The sequence below is a fragment of the Barbus barbus genome, assembly GCF_936440315.1.
Source record: "Barbus barbus genome assembly, chromosome: 26".
In the NCBI taxonomy this organism is placed as follows: domain Eukaryota; kingdom Metazoa; phylum Chordata; class Actinopteri; order Cypriniformes; family Cyprinidae; genus Barbus; species Barbus barbus.
In genome coordinates this window covers 11,018,483-11,043,494 of record NC_136754.1, presented here as the reverse complement: position 1 = coordinate 11,043,494, position 25,012 = coordinate 11,018,483, and the positions used below count along the sequence as shown (strand labels likewise).

General features: G+C 35.7%; 1 protein-coding gene across 1 annotated transcript in view; it reads left to right on the top strand.

Moving 5' to 3' along the window:
* The window catches only part of LOC306846554 (tenascin-R-like), a 45,152-nt gene extending 20,617 nt beyond the window's left edge, over nt 1-24,535 (top strand). The window contains exons 11-21 of the mRNA XM_079380011.1: nt 2,302-2,421; nt 2,505-2,648; nt 5,050-5,169; nt 6,213-6,356; nt 11,433-11,563; nt 13,099-13,231; nt 13,549-13,700; nt 14,627-14,723; nt 18,525-18,686; nt 18,849-19,012; nt 21,981-24,535. Of these exons, the coding sequence (XP_079236137.1) occupies nt 2,302-2,421; nt 2,505-2,648; nt 5,050-5,169; nt 6,213-6,356; nt 11,433-11,563; nt 13,099-13,231; nt 13,549-13,700; nt 14,627-14,723; nt 18,525-18,686; nt 18,849-19,012; nt 21,981-22,097 (1,484 nt within the window). The 3' untranslated portion in view covers nt 22,098-24,535. The remainder of the gene's footprint in view (nt 1-2,301; nt 2,422-2,504; nt 2,649-5,049; nt 5,170-6,212; nt 6,357-11,432; nt 11,564-13,098; nt 13,232-13,548; nt 13,701-14,626; nt 14,724-18,524; nt 18,687-18,848; nt 19,013-21,980) is intronic.
* Nucleotides 24,536-25,012: the final 477 nt, after the last annotated feature.

Here is a 25,012-nt window from a genome sequence, read left to right as displayed (position 1 = left end):
ACTACATTTGTGCCAGTCATGGATTCAGCATTCATACTGTTCTTTCCTTAAGTCCACCACTTGAGAAAACATATTATTTAATGTGAATGAAATTCTCTAGCTTAACAGAAATGAGAGGCTCAATGAATATGCAAATTTCAAGAGGAACAATGATCTTTGTTGAAAATAAAAAATAAAAATGATACTTCACACTGAAGTGCAGTACTGAAAATAGTGCAAATAGTACTGAAAAGGAACCATTTTACTAAATTAAGAGTCTTTTTGAGTGATTGTTCATTCTTTTGAGAAATCACAAAACAAGTTATCATGCATTTTTCCTAGGGTGCTCTTTTAAGGAATAGTTAGCCCAAAAATGAAAATCGTTTACTTACCCTCAAGTTGTTACAAACCTGTATGAAAAGAAGATATTTTGAAGAATGTTGGTAGCCAAACATTATGGCTACTGTTTACAGAAGTGGAGGTTGAGTAAATGATGACAGAATTTTCATTTTTGGGTAAACTGTCCCTTAAAGGTTTTTGCATTTGTGTTAGTCATTTAACAGTTAATTGTGAGCTTGCACAGAACAGGATCTCATCTATACCTGTTGGATTTTCTCATTATGATTCCTCACACAGCTGCACAGCAGATTTTTCACCCTTTTGTGTCTTAATTAATTCAACAGTGTGTAATCCTCCCCTAATTACCTCTCTCTCGATGTGGAGTTGTCAAGAATTATTCAGCTGTTCTGTCAGTGAACTGATATTTGCCGTTGCCAAAGGAGATATAGTCTCTGAGCTATTTCTAAACATGGAAATTAACTCTGCAGCAGGCCACCTGCACAGCAGCTTGATTAGTTAAAAAAAGTTTCAACTTTTACATTGCTTCATATTATTATTATTATCATCGTAATGACGTGACTTGTACATGAGCAATTTAAGCAGTCGCACCTGTTGTCATCTAGTGTTTTATAAAGCCTGTTAGCTTAGAAATGTGTTTAGTACATTTTCAGCATGTTCTCGCTTTAGTTAGAAACCATATTTTCACATATTAACACTCCTTTACATTAACATAAGTGGAAAAAAGGTCACCATATGCTCAACAATAAGAAACGGAATAAATGCAGATGGAATGGGCTGAAAAAACTTGTTCTTGGTACCCTTTATACAAAGTCTGAATATAAATTTATTGACTCCTCTGCTGAGTAGAAAATAAATTAAGATATGCATACATGAATAATCACAACTCATTTACTGAGGAATATTTTACCCTGAAAGCATTTAAATGAGGTTGACAACCTGTTTATGAATTGCCATCTGTAGTTTATGAATTGAATGCATTAGTCTAATGAATATGGGAGGTGTGAATGGCTTTTCACTCGTTTTAAGGACTGGCCACTTCAATAATGGCAAGAGTAAATCAGTTTATTTCCCTCTCAATTGTCAAAATGCTCCAGAACCACTGTTAGTCTGTTAAACTGTTTTCAGTGGCAGTGTAACCTTTACTTTAGCAATGCTAAGTGCTATTGGGACAGATAAACAAATCATGAAAGAGTCCCTGCTGGACAGCAGTGGACAATAACAATGCAAATGTCCTTGTGAAGAGTGTCATGTATCCAGCATACTCATACTCCTCCACTCTGGGGCTGTTGACAAACAGAAATAGGAAATAAATTACATGAGAATAGAAAAGAATTACAATGACTGTTCCACTGAAATAAATAACAATGCAATGGAGACTATAAGTAGTAATAAACAGCCAATATGCTAGTAATATGCATGCTAATAAGCTAATAGCAAGAACTGGTCCCTATACTAAAGCATTGCCAATTTTTTTTTATCAATAATATAATATATTTGGGTGACCTTATTGGGGAAGACATATTGGCATCTCATGACCAACTGAATACTATTGTTATATCAGTAGCCCCCTGTTATTGGACATTTCTACTTTAGGAATAAGTTAATCATGTCTAAATGTGAATAGTACAACAGTCAATGCAATATTATTGATATAAATTACACTACTGTTCAAAAGTTGGTAAGATTATTCATGTTTTTACAGTAGTCTCTGTAGCTTACCAAGGCTGCATTTGTTTGATCAAAAATTGTTGCAATTATAAATAACAGTTTTCTATTTTATGTATTATAAAGTGTAATTTATTCCTGTGATGGAAAAGCTGAATTTTCAGCAGCCATTATTCCAGTGTTCAGCGTCATGTGATCCTTTAAAAATCATTCAAATATGCTGATTTGGTGCTCAAGAAACAATCTGTGCTGCTTAATATTTGGTTAAAACTGAGATACATTTTTTTCATAATGCAGGAATGGACCCTCCCAGAGATATGAGTGTGCTGTACGTCACAGAGGAATCTGTAACCATATCATGGATTCAACCACTCGCGCCCTTTGATTACTATAAAATGTCTTACCAATCACCAAAAGGTACTTTCTCTGCCTTATATTTAAAGCATGTCTAATTGGAACAGATTAGACAAATAAGTCAGCATTACTATTTGTCATCACAGGTAGGATGGACAATGTGGTGATTGACAATGATGTCACAAACTACACCCTAACCAGCCTCCATCCAGCAACGGAGTACGAGATCAAGCTGAACGCAGTGAGAGGAAGCCAAGAGAGCAAGGTCATCACCACTACTGTCTTTACAGGTATTTCTGTTCTCTTCTGTTACTAAGCATATACTACTGCACATCCTGCAGACTGGTATTCTAATTTACCCTAGGAAATGTCTTTTGGTATTTTGTGAAGGATGTGCTCTCATATAGCCTCGTTCGTCACAGAACTTTGATTTGATAGAAATATGGATGACAGTCTGAGGAATGATGCACATCATTTACCATGTGATGAGTACCATCTCTCACCCTGTGCATTCCGCCCGTCCTCTGGGAGGCTGCCAGCCATCTCGCAGAAGTGAAATGAAATTTTACTAATGGAATCAGTGATCAGCAGAGATGCTCACCTGCCATCTTACTTGAACAGCACCGCACGGTGGCGACAGGCAGCTAGTACTATAGGTTGTGTCTCATTCACTAATTGTGGATAAGTGTCTGTGTGTTGCACAGACAAGATACTGACAGAAAATTTCCATCAGATGCAAAAAATGTTGTGCATAGAGTCTCTATCCTGCCGTTTATTATTCAAATGTATTGTTTAATGTATTGTAGTGTATTGTTTTGTGAATAATATGTAGAATGTTTTTTATCATTATTAAAATTTATTTGTGTATCTATAAGATATATTTTAGTATATATATAATTATAATTATCAATATAATGTTATATATCTACATATATAATTAGTTAAATAAAATTTAGAAAAAATATGTTTATATATTAAATATATTTATATATAATTTAAATTATATGAATATAAATACATGTAAATATTTTCAAAATATATACTTTATGTGTGAGTCTTTATATATAAACATAATAAATATACATAGTAAACACATATATATTATATCAACTAAAACTTTTTTTTTGGATGTGATTCATCACGGTTATCGTTGCCCTGCACAAATAAAAATACTTATCAATGTATTTTATTTTTTATGAATTAAAAATAAATAAAATTTATATTATTATTATACATAAAACATGATGATAAATATAAAGCAATATCTAATATTTAAAAAATCACACAAATGAGCACATATGCAGTTAGTGAGTATTACTAAAGCCAAGTGAACCTGTTCTCATTGTATAGCTTTTATGTTAAAAGCTTATCTTCAGAATATAATAGTGCTTTAGATTTCATATAGGGATATTTAACTTTGCGTCTCAATAGACAAATGGAACAAGTCTTTGTTCCACCTGTGCATTATATCACTGACATGAATTAATTAGTGTATGTCTCGAGCCTAGGAAGTTAACTAATTAGTCATATCATTTGATGCAGTACAATAGAACAAACAGATGCTGGCCCTTGCTTAAACACTGCTGACTAGCTAATAACTAGGTAGGAAGTGTTTGCCTATACATCAAACACAGCTACACTCCCCATCGCAGCTTAAAGCCTGACAGTTTTGTTCAAAGCTAATAAAATTATGACAAGCAAACAATCTCAAGCTGCCCGTGTTGACAGGAATCTTGCCAATGCTGTAACAATGCAAAGTGACAAGCGACTTTTTAAAACTGCATCTTTTGGAAACACCTTATTATTAATAGGATATAGAAAACATTGTGGCTTATTTCAGCTGTTATGTAAAGGGTGACAAGAGGAGTTGATGAGACGTGATGGATCTGGTTCAGAGCTATGTTCTGGTTCACAGCTCTGCCTAATGACCTGCTGAGGATCATCAAGTTCACGTTCACTGCATAAGCGAAAACTGATATTCTCCTCCCTGTCTGTCAGCGTAGGGCATGTCAAGACTTGGTAAAGCAAAGAGAGGGGAAGGTGCGATGGGGAATTGGGGGATTTTGCCGCTGCACTGCTGTCAGGCAGCAGAGATCAGCTTCTCTGGAAGGTTGTGAGAGGCCTAGAATTTCTTGGAACAAAGTCAATGGTGCCTAATGGGAGGGTCAGCTCTCTACAGCTGTAGAAGTGATATGGCTATTGCCAGAGAGGTTGGCAGAAAAAACATGCACGTGGGACAGGATGGAAAGATGGTAATGTGCGATTACAGTCCACTGACCTCATCTAAGAGGACATACGCCATAGTGCAAAGAGGACAGTGAGATTTTTCCTGTCTGAAAAAAAGAAAGACCATCTGTGAAAGTCACAGCATGGATAGAGGATTACGGAGAACAACATTTCTCATTACTCACTTGCATAGAAATGCTGTTGAGAATGAGCTCTGCACACATTTGACTGTCTAATTTCCCCCTCGATGTCAGCTAATTAAGGAAATTGTGATCTTCTCCAGCCAGATAATCACAACAAATTAGTTCCAAGCTGCTGAGGTGCTCTATTTTTAAATTGCCGGTGAATATCGTTTGCACAGGAAGAAAAAAAAAAGGTGAAGATGAGACTGCTGCCAATTACCTTGGCTGAGCTTATCTCCGACTGTCTGTCTGTAACCTGCACGTAATCCTCTGTTCCACATAGCTATGGACATGCCTATGGAGCTCACTGCGCTGAATGTTACACCTCAGGGGGCTCTGCTGCGTTGGAACCCCCCTGTTTCCAGTGTTGATAACTACGTGCTCACCCTCACCCGAAACCAAGGTATGTGGAAACAACGTCTCTGTCCATCATTTATCCGCATTATTTGCTCTTTAAATCTCATTCCAAAAGTCACAACCATAAATTTAAAATGAAATGTGACTTATTTTCTCACTGGACAAAGATATATGCTGTTTTGCTATTTCAGGTCTTTGTGCAGCAGGGAAAAAGCAATGCAGATATGCAAATGGGTCTTGCTAAATGGCAATAATAAAATGCAATTGACCATATTATCATGCATAGTTGGGATAGCAAAATGAATTGGCTTATCAACTTTTTAAAAGGGTGAAGAGAATGCTTCTCATGTAATTAGTTTTTTTTTTTACATCAAAGATGCACATCCAGTTGAACTTTTGCAGTTAATGCATCTGTAACTTGGTAGATGCTAGGCAAATTAGGTAGATGCAAACATGGACCAGTTTCTTGGCATCCTCACATATCATTAGCAAATCTATGCAAGGGAAAAATAAATAAATAAACAAACAAAAGAGGGTTGTTTGCACAAAGAATGATAACTATAAAAATGACTATAACAATAACTATTAGCATCCACACCAACAGACGATAATGTTCTGTTTATTATGAGCATATGTGTAGTGATTTCATCTGCCGCTTTAAATGCACAGACTCTTTAAACAATGTATTTGTTTTTCATCACCTGGAAAAAAATGACCTGAAAGTGTTGTTATCATTACAGAGTGTATTTCCTCAATCTCACATAATTAGAATGATTATTAAAACTTTATAGATACAGTTATCATTATACTTGTCATCTTTATGCCTTTAGAAACCAACTAATAGTTGTTTCATTTTGTGGTCCAATCCAGTTCACAGTAGGGACATTTAAATATTTTTGCACATTTAAACTGTTATGTCGCTACCTATGTGCAATGTTTGTTATTATTTAAATTCCAATGTAGGTAATATTTGAATTTCAATTATAATGTTTTTTTTTTCCCTAATTTAAAATAAATAGGTCTCCAAGAATATTTGCAAACATTCCAGTTCTTCACTTGCTTCTGCACTAATGAATGTTATCTTTCCAGTTACGGCAGACACCTTCTTAGTGGAGGGTAACAAGCAGGAGTACCAGCTGAGTCAGCTCATCCCCAGCACCACCTACTCAGTGGCTCTTTATGCCACTAAAGGTCCTCTCACCAGTGGCACAGTCATTGCCAACTTTGTCACACGTAAGTGTTCCATCACTGTTCCTTATGTTCTAATTACAGGGGGGATTGAGGAGGTCAAGACCCCCTAGTTCCAGTTATACTCCCCTCGTTATCTCAGAACAGGCCTAATGGCCTTTATCCCAGTTGCTGAGAAAGGTAGAGCTCAGGGAAAGAAGCAGAGGAGAATCCAAGAGCAGAGTCCAAACAAAAGATCACTGCATTATTTATAAGACTAAACCAAACTTGAGACATTCAAACTGACACATTAGATACTGCATGGTTAAATATAATACAAGAGGTTCTGTGTTGAGGGGTGCCGTTTTGTTGTACTTTCTTTGTTTTTGTTTTTTTCGTGTAAATTTTTTTCTGAAAGTCATAGTTTTATTCAGCTAGGACACATTAAAATTTATCAAAAGTAACAGTAAATGCATTTATAATGTCATAAATGATTTAGATTTTTTAAATAAATGCTGTTCATCATCAAAGAATCCAGAACAAATTTAGCATTGTTTCTACAAAGATATCATGCAGTACTGTTTTCAACATTGATAATAATAAGGAAAGCCTGTTGAGAACCAAATCAGCATATTCTATAAGAATGATAGGATACTGTGACAATGAAGACTGGAGTAATGGCTGCTGAAAATGCAGCTTTGCCATCAAGACATTTTTGGTTTTGATTCACTTCAAATGTTGACTAATGCATATTAAAATAGAAAATAAAAGATTTTTTAATTTTAAAAAAAAAATGCCGCTATGGTGAGCATAACAGAAAAACATGCAAAAACATTTTAAAATATCTTAAGGTAAGATGAAAGAGCTATGCACAGACTGGGAGAGGTAACTAGTTTAGTAGTTTAGTAACCAAAACCGTTCAAGGAACATATTAACTGTATCACTAATATAGTGGGATATTTATTTAGGCTTCTGTACATCAGTGAATGACCCCAGAAGCTTAGATCTATTTTGAATACTGGGAAGGAGTGACAAGTTTTTATAACTATCAAATCATAGTATTTTCCATTTTAGTGCCATGTATCTCAGTCCTGCTGCTGATGGCCTTCATTTAAGGTGTTTCACTAACCTGATGCACCCTCACAATGTCTCCAGGTCATGGAGCTCTGTACTAATGAGATGATGAGTTGAATCAGACATCCAAAATGTGCTGAGATGAGCAGGATTGTGAAACACTGGTTTAGCAGAAGTTAAAGTTGCAGATTTCATTATCTACAACTTGTTATACACAGTTCCAGTATTTAAATTTGATTGGACAAGCAGCTTCCTAAGAGTGCTGATATTTAACCTATATGGTTACGCATTACCTGCAGCTGTGAAGATATTCAGTAAAACAGCACTTATATATCCTTATATATCCAATAGACAGCTGCAAGATTAAGCACTTCTCTAATTATACCATCATACTCTTCTAGTTTAGCAGAGATGAGATTCATGCAAAGCAGAAACAAGGCCGTGCCTTTATTTTTGTAGTTTGTGTAAAAAAATCCTGAAGTCAGCAAAGCTCCGATTCCCATGTGAGAACAAAGAGGAGATCAGCATCACTACCCATCTTTCCTCCCAGAGAGGCTGTCCGCAGATAGAGGCGAACTGTCTTTTCCACACAGAAGACTGAACTAGAACAAGCAGCGGTTTCATTTCAAGCTGCTTTATTCTACATTGAAACTTTCAGCTCATCTATTAAAGGGGAGGTGGAGCGGCGGACCGCTTTCAGATTAATTAGACCTCAATTTTAATCAAACGGCCCTCCCAGAATACTTCATTAGTTTGGATTGTTTAGAGGAAATTAATTTGCACATAAAAGTGTCACAGGCCATTGGCTTTGCAGCCACAGTGCCAGCTCAGTGACGTGCAGAATCTTGACACATAATCGCTTGATGAGGTTTGTTGTGTTCATTTGCTTTCAAACTTTTTTTTTTTTCGGATACTTAATGACAATTTAATTCGGAAACAGTTCTGCTCTAATAACAGTGGATTTAGATCCTGCCATGCTCTGATAAAAATGTTTCATTGCCTGCAATGCCTGAAATTACCATCCTGCGGTGTTTAAGAATCTGCCAGCTCCCATCCTGAGGGAGGTGAAGTGTCATAGATGCATCATTTTGGCATTTATGAGGAGGCTTATGGAAGCTTAAGGGGATAATTAAGATGACAACAACTAACAAATTTCATGCCTATTTCAGGATTAGTGCTGTCTGTCATTTTGATTTAGATTCCAGTTCTAACTTCATCGTTAAAGAGATTAAGGTGAGGACAGGAATATGAATGTGTTCCTCAGATATGCACAGGAGAATCTCTCTCCATTTCTCCACGGTTGGATTTCATTCTCGATAGGTGCACTTTGTTAGTTTGCCTGCTAATTCAGTTTAAAGTAATGGGAAATCAAGGGCAGAATGTTTAGCCTGGTCTGTTAAAACATTTTGAACTTATATATATATATACAGTGGTGTGAAAAAGTGTTGGTGATTTGCTGATTTTTTATTTTTTTGCATGTGTCACACTTTAATGTTTCAGATCATCAAACAAATTTAAATATTAATCCAAGATAACACAAGTAAACACAACATGAATGAAGGGTTTTTGTGTGAAGGGAAAACAAAATACAAACCCGCATGGCCCTGTGTGAAAAAGTGTTTGCCCCTCCCCCCTGTTAAAACATAACTGTGGTCTATCACACCGGAGTTCAGTTTCTCTAGCCACACCCAGGCCTGATTACTGCCACACCTGTTCGCAATCAAGAAATCATTAAATAGGACCTGCCTGACAAAGTGAAGTAGACCAAAAGATCCTCAAAAGCTACACATCATGTTGAGATCCAAAGAAATTCAGGAACAAATAAGAAAGAATGTAATTGAGATCTATCAGTCTGGAAAAGGTTATAAAGCCATTTCTAAAGTTTTGGGACTCCAGCGAACCACAGTGAGAGCCATTCTCCACAAATGGCGAAAACATGGAACAGTGGTGAACCTTCCCAGGAGTGGCCGGCCGTTGTATTTTTTGTCTTTTAGCTCAGTAACATCATTCTATCAATGTTGAATAAGGGTTTATTATGCATAATAGTAACCCTAGAATTTGAACAAGCTGTTTATAATAGCTGGGCTGAGATATATAACAACAACAATATGTTAATTCAGTATAGACATTATCCCAAAACACAATTTTTCACACACTTAAAAAAAAAAAAAAGAAATTGATTATTTCAAAGGGTTACTAATGACACATCATTTGGATATTTTCATGTCTGGGAAAAATTTGGGATTAAACAGGTTAATGTTCAAGAAACATTTCTTATCAACAGTGCTGAAAACATTTGTGCTGCTTAATACATTTTTCTCTGAATTTTGGTGATTATAAAATTATAGAAAGGATTTATTTGAAATAGAATATTTTGCAACATTTTTTGTAACATTATAAATGTCTTTACTATACAATACAAATTCAAAAACATGCAAAACTGATGTTTGATATTATATACATAGCCACTAAGAAAAATTCACACACAAAATAAAAAGATACATAGTCAATATAGAATATAGACAATATACTAGGTCTAACTGCATATGTATGTTTCTGTGTAAAACCAGAATGACTTTTCATATGCATAATATGTTCTGATGTGACTTTCTACACATAACACTGTGAGAGTTTTGCATGTTTCTTATTAAAATTTTGTCTCGCCTGCCTGTGCAACAAAACATTTAATATCTAAGACATTTCATACTTTCAGTTCCAGAGAATGAGAGATAGGATCTGAGAAAAAGAGCTGAAGGAAAAAAAAACAATAATACATCTAGTTTTCTGCACATAGACAGCGGATGATGGCTTTTGAAGACATGGAAAAGAAGCATCAGCATTTGTAGTATGAAAGGAAAGTGTGTGTGTGTGTGTGTGTGTGTGTGTGTGTGTGTGTGTGTGTGTGTGTGTGTGTGTGTGTGTTGAGGTTATGTGCCGACGCTCTGCTGGAGGGAGAGTGGCACGTTGACTGATAAGAGATCACATAGAGAGACAGGACGCCGGTGAACACACTCTAATTGTCTTCCCTCTGAAATGGATCTGTCACTGTTCCTGAAACATAAACTACACGCAACCATGTGATTTATTTTGTCCTCAGGCTAGCGACCAGTTAACATGCCTCCAGCGGGTGTGCTGACACAGCTCCAAACACACACACTATACACAGACAACAATCTGATAAAGAAAAAACAGCTGAATGTCAGGTGGGGGATGGTCAGTTTAAACATGCTCTATTAGTGTAGTTTGTCCATTTAAACCCAGCAGGTCTGAAATACTTGTAGATTAGAAATAGCTATAATCTGTTAGCATTCCCTTTCATTTTAGTAGCATTTTCTAGGAATAAGACCCCTGTGAAACCCTGCCATAACCCTTGAGCCTCAGCCATAAATTCCATGTGACAACATACTAAAACAATCAACAAATAAAGTATAACAGAAATCGAGCACAGAAATCTTCTATTCATCAAAGGTTCCTGAAAAAGCATGTCATAGTTTCCTCGAAATTAATGTTTCTTAAAGAAATGTTTCTTTAGCACAAAATCAGCATATTGGAATGATTTCTGAAAGATCATGTGACACTGAGGACTGGACTAATAACTGCTGAAAATGCGACTTCAAAGGAATTACATTTTAAATTAATAAAACAGAAAAGTTATTTTAAATTGTACATTTACAGTATTACTCTTTTTACTGTTTTGATCAAATAAATGCATTTTTGGTGAGCATAATGTGTACACATATGTGGCAGAAACATTTGCAAGTAAGCTTGAACATTGTACATAAATTCAACATAGAAAATTCATGTTTTAAACAGACATGTCATTTATTATATACATTGTCAGCCACCAAAAAAAAATAAAATATATATATATATATATACTTAATAAACAAATGTAAACAAGTTATATTATCTGACCAAAAAACTCATTTTAACATTTAGTGTAAATGGTTTGTTTATAGGGTTTTTGAAGCTATGTATTTACAGTCATTTGAAAGTTAACTCTGTAGAGTAATGTTGCTTGAAAACCTGGTAATGGGACTTTAGTGTCTTTGATCTTTGTTTAAACAGCCATGGATGCGCCCCAGAACCTGACAGCTAGTGAGATTAACCATCGAAGCGCCCTCATATCCTGGCAGCCGCCCATCGCAGACATCGATAACTACATGCTGACCTACAAAGCAGCAGACGGCAGTCGAAAGGCAAGCATAATATGGATTTTCCCTTGAGCAATGAATACAGCTGGAAGTTTGTTTGGTGGTTTAAACTTAACAACTGTTCACATTTCTATGCTACTTACAATTCAGCATTAAACTGTACTTGATGTACTGCCTGATCTTATAATAACTTTGCAATCTCTACATCTCACAGAGATCAACCATCTAAGGAAGCTGTTAGATCTTCCTATCGGAATAGCTCAATTGAATTAAATGCTTTAATGTTGCTCATTAATATGAATGAAATCATTTAACAAAGTCATTCCAGACACAATATGTCTATTAAAGACTTCCCTGAAATAATTTCTCTGAAATGATACAGTAGATACAGTATCCGTTTTAAATAATTGAATTACTTCTAATGCATGATCACTGTCCTATAATCGGTTTTGTACATCTTTATTTAACCAGCCTGATGGGAAAACTCAATTGGTTATGGATTGTATTCTTTAGATTTATGTTGTTACAAACAGACACGCACAATCAATGCAACACTGAATGCTTTGACCTAGTAGCCCACTGTTTGTATCCGTCCAGTGGGTGTCAGTGGTGCACAGATGATATAAACCCTGCTGATGCGACATAAAAGCTTTCTCTTTCCATTAGAGCCAGCTTGGCATCTAATGCTGAGAGTTTTGACAACAGACAATTTGGGATTTTTTCGAAGACTTGGAATGCTGAAAATAATACAGTGTCTGCATCCACTATAAGTTGCCTCAACCCATATTTCAGATTCAGGATTGTGAAAGAATCAAGAGGAGAACATAAAAATGAGTCCCACTCTGCTACAGACAGCAGCTTCCCAATAACAATTACCTGTTCAATATCCTGTGCATACTGAGCAACCCTGATGCGACTTCATTAAAACACTGCTGTGCTGCATAATTCACATACACATTACTTAAAATGTGTAACTTTTCCTGGAAAAGGATGAATATTGAATCAAACGTTTCATATTGCATACACCTCAAGGCTGGGTCACGTGTGGCAACATCCATTCGGGTCCCTAGTGAATCCTCGGGGTAAAAAGTCTGAAAAGGCACATGGCAGATTAGTTTGATAAAAGTGATTTTTTTTAAAAACAAAAGCGGGGAAGTGAACTGTCATGAGCCGAAGACCAAAATAGAAATGCCGTCTCTCCTCAGCAGCACCAGGGCCTGATAAGACTCTTCCTCCCCCATCCTGGGCTTTAGAGCTGTCAATCATATTGTTGAAAAATGCAAGGAGGAAAAGCAGTATTGTATGTAGTACCCAACAGTAAGCATCTTGGGATCACAGCAATTTGTCAGTTCTTAAAGTAATTGTGATCTGTTTTCTGTTTGTGTTTGAGGAATATATTTCCTACCCACAATGCAAAGAGCTTCTGTTCTTTGTACTATCTCTTGGTATGTTTTCCACAAACCCGCTCTGCCACTGAGCAGTTCTTTGTTTAGATTTGGTCTACGGTGTTTGAACAGAGGTAATGTACTAATGCCTCTGCGTGCCTGCAGATCAGTAGACTGTGTTTGATTGCGTTTTAGGAGCTGATTTTAGATGCCGAAGACACATGGATCCGTCTCGAGGGGCTGGCGGAGACCACCGAATATACTGTGAGACTGCAAGCCGCCAGAGGATTAGAGACCAGCGCCATTGTTTCTACATCTTTCACAACAGGTGCAAATCTTCCACATCTCCTGTAGACTTCAGATCGGGTTCACGCACCTCATTAGGTGCAAATTCACACTATCGGCCCATCAACATCATCAAGTACAAATCAGTAGCGACACCTTCAAGGCATCTGTGTGCATCCCTCATTTACTACCTTGTGTTTTCAAGGACCCTACTTCCAAAGATAGTGTTTCATAACATCAACAAATTCGCACTCCATTGTCATGGCAGCGATGCAAATCACCACTCATTAACCTCCCAGTGGCCCCTCGCTTTCTTTTGCTCTGTTGTTTTGGATGTTTCTCAACCCTTTTCCTCCTCAGGAAACCGATTGTTTCCCACGCCACAGAACTGTGCACAACACCTCCTGAACGGAGAGACGCTGAGTGGAATATACACCATCTACATCAACAGAGACCTCAGCCAAGGTGTGCAGGTTTACTGCGACATGACCACCGATGGAGGCGGCTGGATAGTGAGTGAGAGATCTGACATCTGAGTCTGTCTGTATTGTACTGAATGTCTGGCACAATGTATGATTTACACAAAATCCCACAATGCCACATTATAGGACTGGCTCCTGTTGAAAAGACAAGCTGTTCTTTTTCAGTGCTGGCATAACCTGTTCAAAATTTACCAGCCATAAAAATATCTTACTGTCCAAAAAACTGTAGTAATGTAAAATATAAAAACTGAAATTAATTATATTAATATAATTATTAGTTATTAAAGTTATTAATTATATTGAAAAATATATCATTATAGCTATGACAATGATTATTTAGCCATTTTTATAAATAATTATTTTTATTATCACTACATTTTTTTACATTATTTATTTACGCATTTCTTATTATTTTTTATTTAAACATTTTTTTACAAACAAGATGAGCCAGTCTCTGGCACTCTTTGAAACCACATGGAGGTCTGGGGGGGAAAAAAAACTTTTTCATAATAAATGTTTCCACTGAGCAAAAAACTTTCTTTCTTCAGTAGACATACGCTACTTGCATCAGCAAAAGTCAGACTATCGATTTTACTATTCAACTTAAACCATAAGTTTTCATAAGTTTGCTTTTCCTAATAAAGTTAGTGGCAAATTGGCAAAAAAACTATAATCGTAACAAGTGTAAATTTTGGACCCTGCCTGCATCCCACACCAGAGACCAGTATTTGAAGCACACCATATTCTGGCGATTGCCCATTCTGGTCTTTTAAACAAGCTTTTTACTGGTCATGGCCATCGACACAGCTGCCTCTATTGCAGATGTCATCATCCCAAAGTAAAATGATACTGTTGGGATCAATTGCCATTCATGTGTTCCATATTGCCCTAAATGCATTATATTTAATTGACATAGAGTTTTTGGGGCAGCTGTTCCTCTGCTGATTGTGTTTCAGGTGTTCCAGCGACGTCAGAACGGTTTGACTGATTTCTCCAGGAAGTGGAGTGACTACAAGATCGGCTTTGGCAACCTGGAGGATGAATTCTGGCTCGGTGAGAAGACATGAAATACGCTTGAATTATAGACAAAGCAGTTAGAGCTGTCTGGAAAAAAAGCTGCTACGTGATGACCCATTAAAAATATAGTCAGTTAAGGCCCCATTAATCTCTTCAGGCTGATCTAAATTTGGTCAGCACTTTGTCGCAAATGTCTGAGTTTTATTTAAGCTTCAGTCCTGGAAATGTAACTCAGTGATGAGTGCTCTTGACTAGCAATGAGAAGGTTTTTTCTTTTCATTTAAATATTAGATATTCATTTTGAAAAACCACTATAGCTTTAGACGAGTACTTAACCCTAACTTGCTTCAGGGACACTGTTTAACTCGCCTATTAACTTGCATTATACAGATCACACTTTCAAATGAGAGACAGCATGGTGCTGCTCTGAATAAATATGAAGATGGCACAAAGTCTTCTAGCGCTGTGAGAGGCTGCATCAAATCACCATCCTTTGAAATTCTCTGTGTGCCCTCCCGCATATGGTGTCTTGTGTTTGTATGGGCTCTGTGCTTCCCGGACCCCTCAGTCTGTTATGGTGACTCTAAGCTTTCAGATTCTATTTAAATGATCCAGTAATTATTTTCATCAAAATCTAATTTGATATAAAACAATAGAGCCCCTTTTCCTTTTTATCCCTGATGCATAAATCTTATTAGAAAGCTATAATTATATTCATTAAAAATCAGGGAAAAATAGCATTTGTTCTCGCCATGGATTTCAAAGCACTGTGTCAATTACAGATAAAAAGTAAACACTACAAATGATGCCTCTGCAGACATTTATGCCTGGATAATAAGTATAACTATATTTAGTGTGGAAGGAGTTCATTTGAAAAATTTCAGCTCATGAGCCGAAAGTAAATACTCTCTGTGGCAGTTCTGCATTGAAGAGCGTCTTCTTCACATACTATATACTCATACTGTACATAACTACAAAAATGAAATCACTTAATGGCTATTATGTTGGAGTAGAGGTTGTGGTAAACACACCTACAACAATCACTAGTATGCCTTCTTACCTTAGTAATAATTAGCAGGGTTGTATGGTCAGTAGAAATTTCACAGTTATACCACAGTGTTATTTAAAAAAACCAGAGCTGAAAATAATCTATTCTGCATAGACTGCATCACAGATGAGAGCTTGTTATATTTTTAGTTTTACCACAGTGTGACGCTCCGCTTGTGTTTGGTGGAAACATGATATAACTGCAGGTGTTTTCTGGCCTTTATGGTATCACAACTTATTGTTGTGTCTTTGGCTTTTCAACATGTTTTGTAATGTGAAGCTGTTTTGTAATAGTGCCAGTCTTATCGTTCATTTCTGGAAAAAAATCTTTATTGCATTTGTGCCCATCAAGTTTCATATAAAATTAAAATAGGCTATTTTATTTTTCTGCTATTTGTGGGTTGAATTTCCTGAAAAATATAACTATATTTTGATATACTATTTAATATTTGGGGTTATTATAAATATATATATATATATATATATATTTTATTTTTATTTTTTTTACTTATTTAAAAGAAATTAATACTTTTATTCAGCAGGGGTGAATTTAATTGATCAAAAGTGACAGTGAAGACATTTATAATGTAATAAAAGATTTATACTTAAACATTGATTTTGAACTTTCTGTTAATCAAATAAAAAATAAAAATGGCTTACACAAAAATATTAAGCAGCACAGCCATTTTCACCATTGACAATAATAATAAGTGTTTCTTGAGCACCAAATCGGCATTTTAGAATGATTTCTGAAGGTTCATGTAAGATACTAAATGCTGATCAAATTCAGTCTCGGTGAGGATAAGAGACTTCCTTCAAAAACATTAAAAAACCTTTCTGACCCCAAACTTTTGAATGGCAGTGTACAGTAATACCAGATTTAAATATAAATACCTTGATGCTTATATACCACATATCACACATAGTGTACGTAAATTGTTACTATACATGAATTACAAAAAGAAATGTTATTCACAACCCTAAAGAAATCAGTCATTGTGGCCCCTGAACTTTCAAAATTCGCCCCTCGTGTATTGAATTACTGAGAATCTTTTTCTTTTTTTTACATAGCAGTAGCATGTACTGCACACATTTCTTATTTATCTGCAAAACGTTTACTGACCTACATCCCCTACAAACACTCTCTGTTCATCAATCACACAACCCGGCAGACACAAACTTTGCTGCCCTGCTCCATTCAAGCATTCAAAGTAGAGAGCATGTCTGCTTTCCTATGGTGCTTCTCACTTCTGCATGGTCCCTGCGGGTTTCCTTATAATTCCTCACCTGGTCATGACACTCAGTTGCTCCTCAATGGTATATTTTGGTAATGGAGCCGAAGATCAACCATGTAGATGGGACAGTGCTATAGAGATATGATGTTATGGAAGAAGGCGCAAAGTCATTCGGCGAAAAGTAATAGACTCCAGTAGTCTATTCCAGGAGATTTCAGTGCAGTGCAGCTGATTAAAAAAATATATAGTATTTTCTTTGCAACGCATTTGAAAATTTGTGTTTTTCCTCAGAGGACACAGAACTAATTTTATGTATATTTTCAGTTTCTGCTCCAAAATTATGCTATAATAAGAAGCATACAGCCTGTTCTTCATTAACCAGTGTGATAAAATGGTTTAAAATGTTCATTTTGTTCCCCATTGCACCGAGAAAAAAAAAAAAAAAAAACTCATTAGCTTTGTCTTGTTTTACAGTCAAAAAAAAAAAAAATGCACTGATGCAGCACATTTACCTGAGAAGCAAAGTTGTGTAAGAAAAAGAAAATAATTTTCAGAGAATACCTTGAATACCTTAATATGCTTGTTTGTTATTTTTATTTTTAATGAATGAATTATTTTATTTTATTTTATTTTTTTGACGTGATGTTTTGGTTTTGCTCATTCTTTTTTTTTATCCATCATATACAATGACTTTTTAATTTTTACTTTATTTTTTATTATTACTCCTTTGGAAATTAGTTTATTCCTGTTTTAAGCATAAATCTAATGAAATTTTAGGTTAGGTTAGGTTAATGCTTAAAACAATGCTAGTGGGATAATAAAAATGTGACGTACTTAGCCCAAAATGTTGATGAAAGTGATATGATTCTGTAATATTTTGGATATCATGCAGTGTAATGCCTGGCTGATTTTAATCAAGTAAAAACACAGTCTCTTGCTGAGATTGTACTGATTGGGTCAGTAAAAAAAATGGTGTGCATGCTGCTATTTAATGAGTTTTTTGTTTTGTTTTGTTTTTTTAAACTAATCTCATTACAACGATGGCTGCCTTTAAAGATGCTCTTTGCACATGTCTGGTAATTCAGATCTCTTCCCCTAACCGTTACAGTTCATCACCTTTCTGCTTCCTTGGTTCATTCTGTGGCATTAAATCCTGAGGTGAGTTTAAGGGCTTAGTTACAGTTCAGAGTTACGGCACATGCTTGTAGATACTCACGAAACAGATGGAGTTCTATTATCAAGAGACATCTACGCTATCAAAAAGTGATTGTGTCTTTAGCCAGACAGGATGTTTCTCCACTGCACAGTCAGAAAATTTGATTATCTTCAATAAACAGACTGTTTATCTGCAGTCTTTTGCTCCTTATCTTCACAACATATAAGAGTCAGAGAAAGTGAGATGGACCACCAAACAGGAGGACTGCTTTTATATTAAATTATAGGCTCTTATCAGTGAGAGCCATACAGTATTTGAAGGCAACATTTTCACATGTTAAGAGTGGAATACAGGGATGAGATAGTTTGGAACATGTTTTTTTTCCATTTTTCCATGCAGGCTTGGACAACATTCAGAAGATTGCAGCTCAAGGTCGTTATGAGCTCCGCATTGACATGAAAGACGGCCAGGAGTCTGTATATGCCAACTATGACAGGTTTTCCATTGGAGATTCCAAGAGCCTCTACAAACTGCGGATAGGAGAGTATAATGGCACCGCAGGTGCGGCCGGAGGACATTTGGGCATTCATTTTACATATACTGAAAGGAAATAACTTGTTTTTGATTCATTCAATCATTTAAAACACCCCAGAGATGATCTCTTCAGAGTGGCCTTGGATATTTAAGCCTATTAGTTGTAATTATATTCTCTTTTTACTTCAGGTGACTCTCTAAGCTACCACCAGAGCAGACCTTTCTCTACCAAGGACAAGGACAATGATATCGCTGTCACCAACTGTGCACTGTCCTACAAAGGAGCCTGGTGGTACAAAAACTGTCACCGGGCCAACCTTAACGGCAAATACGGAGAGTCCAGACATAGTCAGGTAAGCCAGGTAGTCTTAAACACTGGACTGAAATGTCTGGTTCGGTCACATTTATCGATGTTCTGCAAACTGTGCCGAGTGAAATCCAGTTGTTTCAATTGGAATCTTAGCGATTGGGAATATCAAGTGAGGGAAAAAGTTTCCCATGCTTTTTTAACAACAAGTTCAAGATTTGCCATTGTTTGACAAACACAAAGCTGCTTGGTTTGAAAGTGGCTTCTGTGTGAGCTGTGGTTCAAAGATCACTAAACTCTTGATGACAGACAATTGACCTTTTTTTGCCCCTGAAATTTTGCTAATGTGGCCTTAACACCTCAAAACAAGGGTTGTTTCCACCGCCTGTACAGTATACAGGCAAAACCTGCCTACACAAGAAAAATCTCATAGGAACTTATTACCTTGATTACTATCTTAAGTCAGTGAATTGATCTTACACTTACAGGGCCTTTGTGCTTTGTGACTCATTGTTTGTGGTTTTGTTTGCAAGGGCAGGCGTTAAAAAGACAGGAAACATGCAGAAGCATTTTGAAGTTAACTGAAAGCAAATAAAGCTAAATATGTGAGAGTCACAGGCCAATGGTAAAAATATTCTAGATCCATCCTTGCTCAGTTGCATTGTGTCATGTCCTGTTTTCTCACTGTCTGCTTTCATTTCAGCTTTCTCACAAGCTTTAGGGGGTTGGTGTAGCTTATTATAACCGATAAGGTCATATTTCCCATTGGTATCAGTGGTATTTTTTCATAGAAGCGGAGGTTAACCCTCTGAAAACTAATAAAGGTTTTTACAAGAAAAATATTCTTTTGAGAGGTGTTCTTTGTGCAGTATTTCAGTGGCAATAACACTGAATTGCTGAGCAATTTTCTACATAAATATTACACATATGCTTTTATGCATTTTGATAGATACTGAAATTATCAACATACTGACAGCATCTACAAATATTTTACTTATGCATAGCTTATCTAGAAATTGTACAAATCTTTAAAGAGGTCATGAAATAGATTGTTTTATTATTTTAATATGTTCCTTGAGGTTTACTTATGATGTAAATAAAAAACATTTTGCAAAAAAAACAAATATGAGGAGAAATTATTATTTGTAACCCTCATTCTGAATCTCTGTCTAAAATGGCCTGTTTTTAAGGGGCATGTGCTTTATGGCTTGCCAGTAATTGGCCACTGCTATGATTGGCTAATGTCATTGCAGAGGAAATGGTATCAATGCCCCGCCCCCTCACTATTGCATGTGAGTGTTTTGACAACATGATCAAAATAAAACAGTAGTTTCCAGATAAAGCATTATGAAATCATGTACTTACAGTTTGTGATGCAGCTGCAGTCAGATCTAGTACAGCTTCATCTTTCAACAAATGTTTCTTTGTGAAATCTCCATGACACTGTGCCTCATTTCCAAAACAAAATGCTCTGATCAATCATTGTCCTATTGACAACAGACTCAAGTGTGTGGACTGTGTCAGAAATTGAACGCGCATCTGTATACTGTATTCATTGTAGACAAGATAGCGGCAGTGATTGTAATTTCTATTTGCTTTCGACACGAAAACACTCGCATTCAGCGTAATCAAGTGTCACGCCGTTAAGCGACTGAACGCCAGTTGGCGGGGCCTATGGTGAGAAAATGACTATCCATCGATGTCTTGCTCTAAAGGCAGTGTTTTTGCAAACAACTGCTCCTGGGTGGCACCCGCAAGATCCAAAACCACTTTTGGAGCTTGATTAAATAAATGATTTGCTTATAATCAAGAGGATGTTTAAGCTATGAAACTTTGCAGGATGTTTTAATGGTACAAAGACCTATTATATGCCAAAAGATCAAGGCAAATTTGATTTCTCATGTCATGACCCCTTTCAAACTTTTCTGACAAAACCGAAATTGACAAAACTGTTTCATTGTAGCCTACCATGATTTAATTTATTAGAAATTCCATAAAATTTTACATATGGATTCATTAAGGTTGTACAATTCTGTATATCAGTTGCTGGATTTTATATATTTCAATATTTTTACATTTAGATTACCTTTGCTTTCATCAACTGTCACTTAAAGTTAATCTTTAAAAACACTTAGAATTTAATAACATTGTTAAATCTCAAAATTATTAATACATTGTTTAAAACAAGTGATTTATTTATTTATTTGTTTATTTTTAGTGTTGAATTTTTATGAGTTATCGGCTATAAAATGCAAATAATTATTGGCTTATCAGTACTGGCTAGGATTTTAATATCTGTCTATCCCTCAAATTCAATATTCTTTGAACCACATAGAATTTGTAAATATTTATGTGCTTCTTAAGTTGTACGAATGTAAAGGTTTTACATTTAAGATGCTAAAACAAATTCATATTTTGATATTGTATGTCTCTGTGTCTATCTATACATATGTGACCCTGGACCACAAAACCAATCATAAGTAGCACAGGTATATTTGTAGCAATAGTCAACAATAAATTGTATGGGTCAAAATTATAGATTTTTCTTTAATGCCAAAAATCATTAAGATATTAAGCAAAGATCATGTTCCATGAAGATATTTTGTACATTTCCTACCGTAAATATATCAAAACTTCATTTTTGATTAGTAATAGGCATTGCTAAGGTCTTAATTTGGACAATTTTAAAGGCAATTTTCTCAATATTTAGATTTTTTTGCACCCTCAGATTCCAGATTTTCAAATAGTTGTATCTTGGCCAAATATTTTCCTATACAAACCATATATCAATGGGAAACTTATTTATTCAGCTTTTTTTATTTATTCAGTTGATATAAATCTCAATTTAAAAAAACAAATGACCATTATGACTTGTTTTGTGGTCCAGGGTCACATATGACAATGTATCTGTGCTAGAACCACACTTCATGTATGAATACCTACTGTACAAATGCTAATGAAATCATAGATAAATAACTGTTTGTGTATTGACATTATGCGTTTGACTTCGGCAGGGTATAAACTGGTATCACTGGAAAGGCCATGAGTTTTCCATCCCTTTTGTGGAGATGAAGATGAGACCTTTCAACTACCGCAGCATCAGTGGCAAGCGGAGGAGGTCCACCCATTAATCTACCGTCCTACTAGCTGTTTCTATTTTTAAATAGGGCGAGGAGGACAGAAGGAGCGACGTAACTTATTTAAATCTTCGAATGACAAAATCCCTTTGACGAATGTCTGATGTAAATTGTAAACCTTGAGGTTCGGTGACTTTCTATATGTTTAATGCTATTTGTTCGATTCTGGGAGACTGAAAACTAGGTAGGGTTTGGTATTTTTAGCACGTTTACAGTATGAGGCTTGTGGAAAGAACCTCATTATTAAGTGAAGACAAGATCATTTCTCCCTTTGAGATAAAAGATTTTAGAAGAAAATGAATGCCCGTTAAAATGAGATGCTTCTATTTTTATAACTCATGAGAAATACCTTTAAAAAAGTAACTGAATGATTTTTGGTCAGTTTTGATTCATGTTCATGTGACCCATTACAGTGTTACATTTTGCATTTACTGTACCCTGAAGCCAACAATATTTGTTTTATTGTAACTGTATTTTCATATTTCTCATATTTAAACTTAAACATTAACAATTGGCCATTGTACTGTTGAAGCGTTGCAGTCGATGAAGTTCCAAATGTTGGATTTTCTGGAAAAGATGATACAGAACACAAAATGTTATTATTATTATTATTATAATTATTGAAACCTCAGAAACCAAAGAATTATTCAGTATCTGGGTCAAAACAGATTGAAATGGAAAAAAAAGAACGGTCACATGATTTTCAGTCATATAATTTGCCCCATTGATTTAATTTTTAATTTTACAATTTTGTGCAAGGCTAATAAGTAACAATTTTACAGGTTTTTTTTTTTTTTTAGTTATAGACTGTCCTGAGAGCACTGATATGTACATATGAAAAACTCATATGGAGAATTTTTACATAGTTGTCTCATACTCCATGCTTTTGAGTGTTTTGTTCCTGTAGACTTGAAAGAATAATGCTGTCCATCTGTGTCTTGGTAAATCCTCTAGATTAATAGCAACTCATAAGTGAGTGCAGGAGAATTGTAGTGCTTTGTACAGCAGTGGTACATGCAGAGTGAAGACCATCTGAAGGGTTCTTTTCATAGATCTTCTGTTACTTTCATGCATATTCATTGTAAAATGGAGTTGGACAGACACCTGCTGACAAGCAGTCAGGCCTGAGCTTTCAAGACCTGACGTACACACAATAGGTCAAAAAAACAATGCAACTGCTAGTGCAACTTAGAACATAGCCTTTCTTCTTTTACCTTTTTGTACCTGACAAGAGTATATTATTTCAATCTGTAGTTTAACATGGCCTCAGTGTATTTTGTACAGTGATTGAAAGATTCGTGAACGAGTGCGACCATGTCATATTTTTCTAAACCTTCCTCATGCAATGTAACTTTTACCTCAGCAAGATAATAATTCAGATTTTTCTTCTTTAATATATCTGTATGCTTTACCCATTTCTGTAAGGCTGTAGACAAATATTCTTCAGTTCTCCGGAGTTCTGCTTCTCACAACACCTGTTTCGCATAGTGGCAAATCTCCTAATGAGCCTCTTCTGAGAGACGGCACTATGATGTCTTCAAAGAGTTTCTATGCTTTTCCTTTGCTTCTATTTTTTTCTTTCCTTTTTGAGGGGTAAGATTAGAGAGTGTAGCAACAGCTGGGATGGGAACTAGAAACCAAGTAAATTCTTAATAAGCTCAAGCTAATTGCATTTAACACTGAAAAATACTTACATTTTGCTTGCACCAGAAGGCATCATTTTCTCCAGTTACTGTTCTGTAGAAAACATGGGTGGAAATATGTGTTCCTTCTTCTGTTTTCTAACCGTTTCTGTCAGAATACTAATTGTTTGTGGGTTCACAGTGAAGCAGCCCTTCTGTAGTGGTTTCTGAAAGAGGAATAGAGATTTTAGTGTTGTGTTGACTGATTGAGAGCTTCTCAACAGAGAGGGACAGCAGATTTTCCTTCATTATTCATTGACTCAGTATATGGTGGGGGCACTTCAAGTCCCCTTCGTTCATTCATGCCTCCCATCCACCAAACCACTTATGGTTCCTTATCCACCATGGGAACACACTTAAAAACATGTTACAAACAACACCTGGAACTCTAACTCTGTGTTATAAAGGCAACTAGGTCATTTTACCACTCTCATATATGTTTATTTAATTTCATTTTGATATTGTAAAAATTCCCTACATTTTGCCCAAAGAGGATGTTATGGAGCAGCAAAAATGTTCGACTGCTTGTCCTTTACCTCTATGTCTCTTGGAAAATGTGTTTAGCATGAACACTAATGAAGCAGGTGATGTGTGCAAAAGAACGGTCTTTGAGACATTTGTCCCTAACTCGCTAACCACACTGTCGGATAACCTTGGATATTATTGTAACATCAAATTAGCTCTAGTTTAACTTAAAATGTGCTGTATAGTTCCTTTTTAATACATTTTCTACACATTAATAAAATATTCAAAATAAACAAAATCTGAGTTTGACTGTGAAGTGATTTTATTTATTTATTTTTTACACACCGTTGCAGGCTGTGTAACCAAATAAAGGCCTATAAATTATTTATTACTGTCTTTCCACTCCGAAGATATCAGCATTTCTTTCCAAGGTGAGATTTTCATTTGAAATGATTTCACCATGTCCCTTCCACAATGAATAGCTTATTATTCTTTTATGATTGTTGAACTTTACATATATCATTGCAAATGTTACTCTGTGCTCTAAAAATAGACATATTTTATGACATTGTGCCATGCAAGGTCTTTTCATAATCTAGACAAACCTGCGAGCATGTCAGTGGGGTATGGTTGAGACAGTGTATCAACTGTACTTGGATTGGTGTCCTATTGCGTCACATGCCGTTTAGTTGTACATTGTTATGAATTATAATAGGATGAAAGTTACATTTACACATATGCTATGCAAATTCTGTTAAAAAA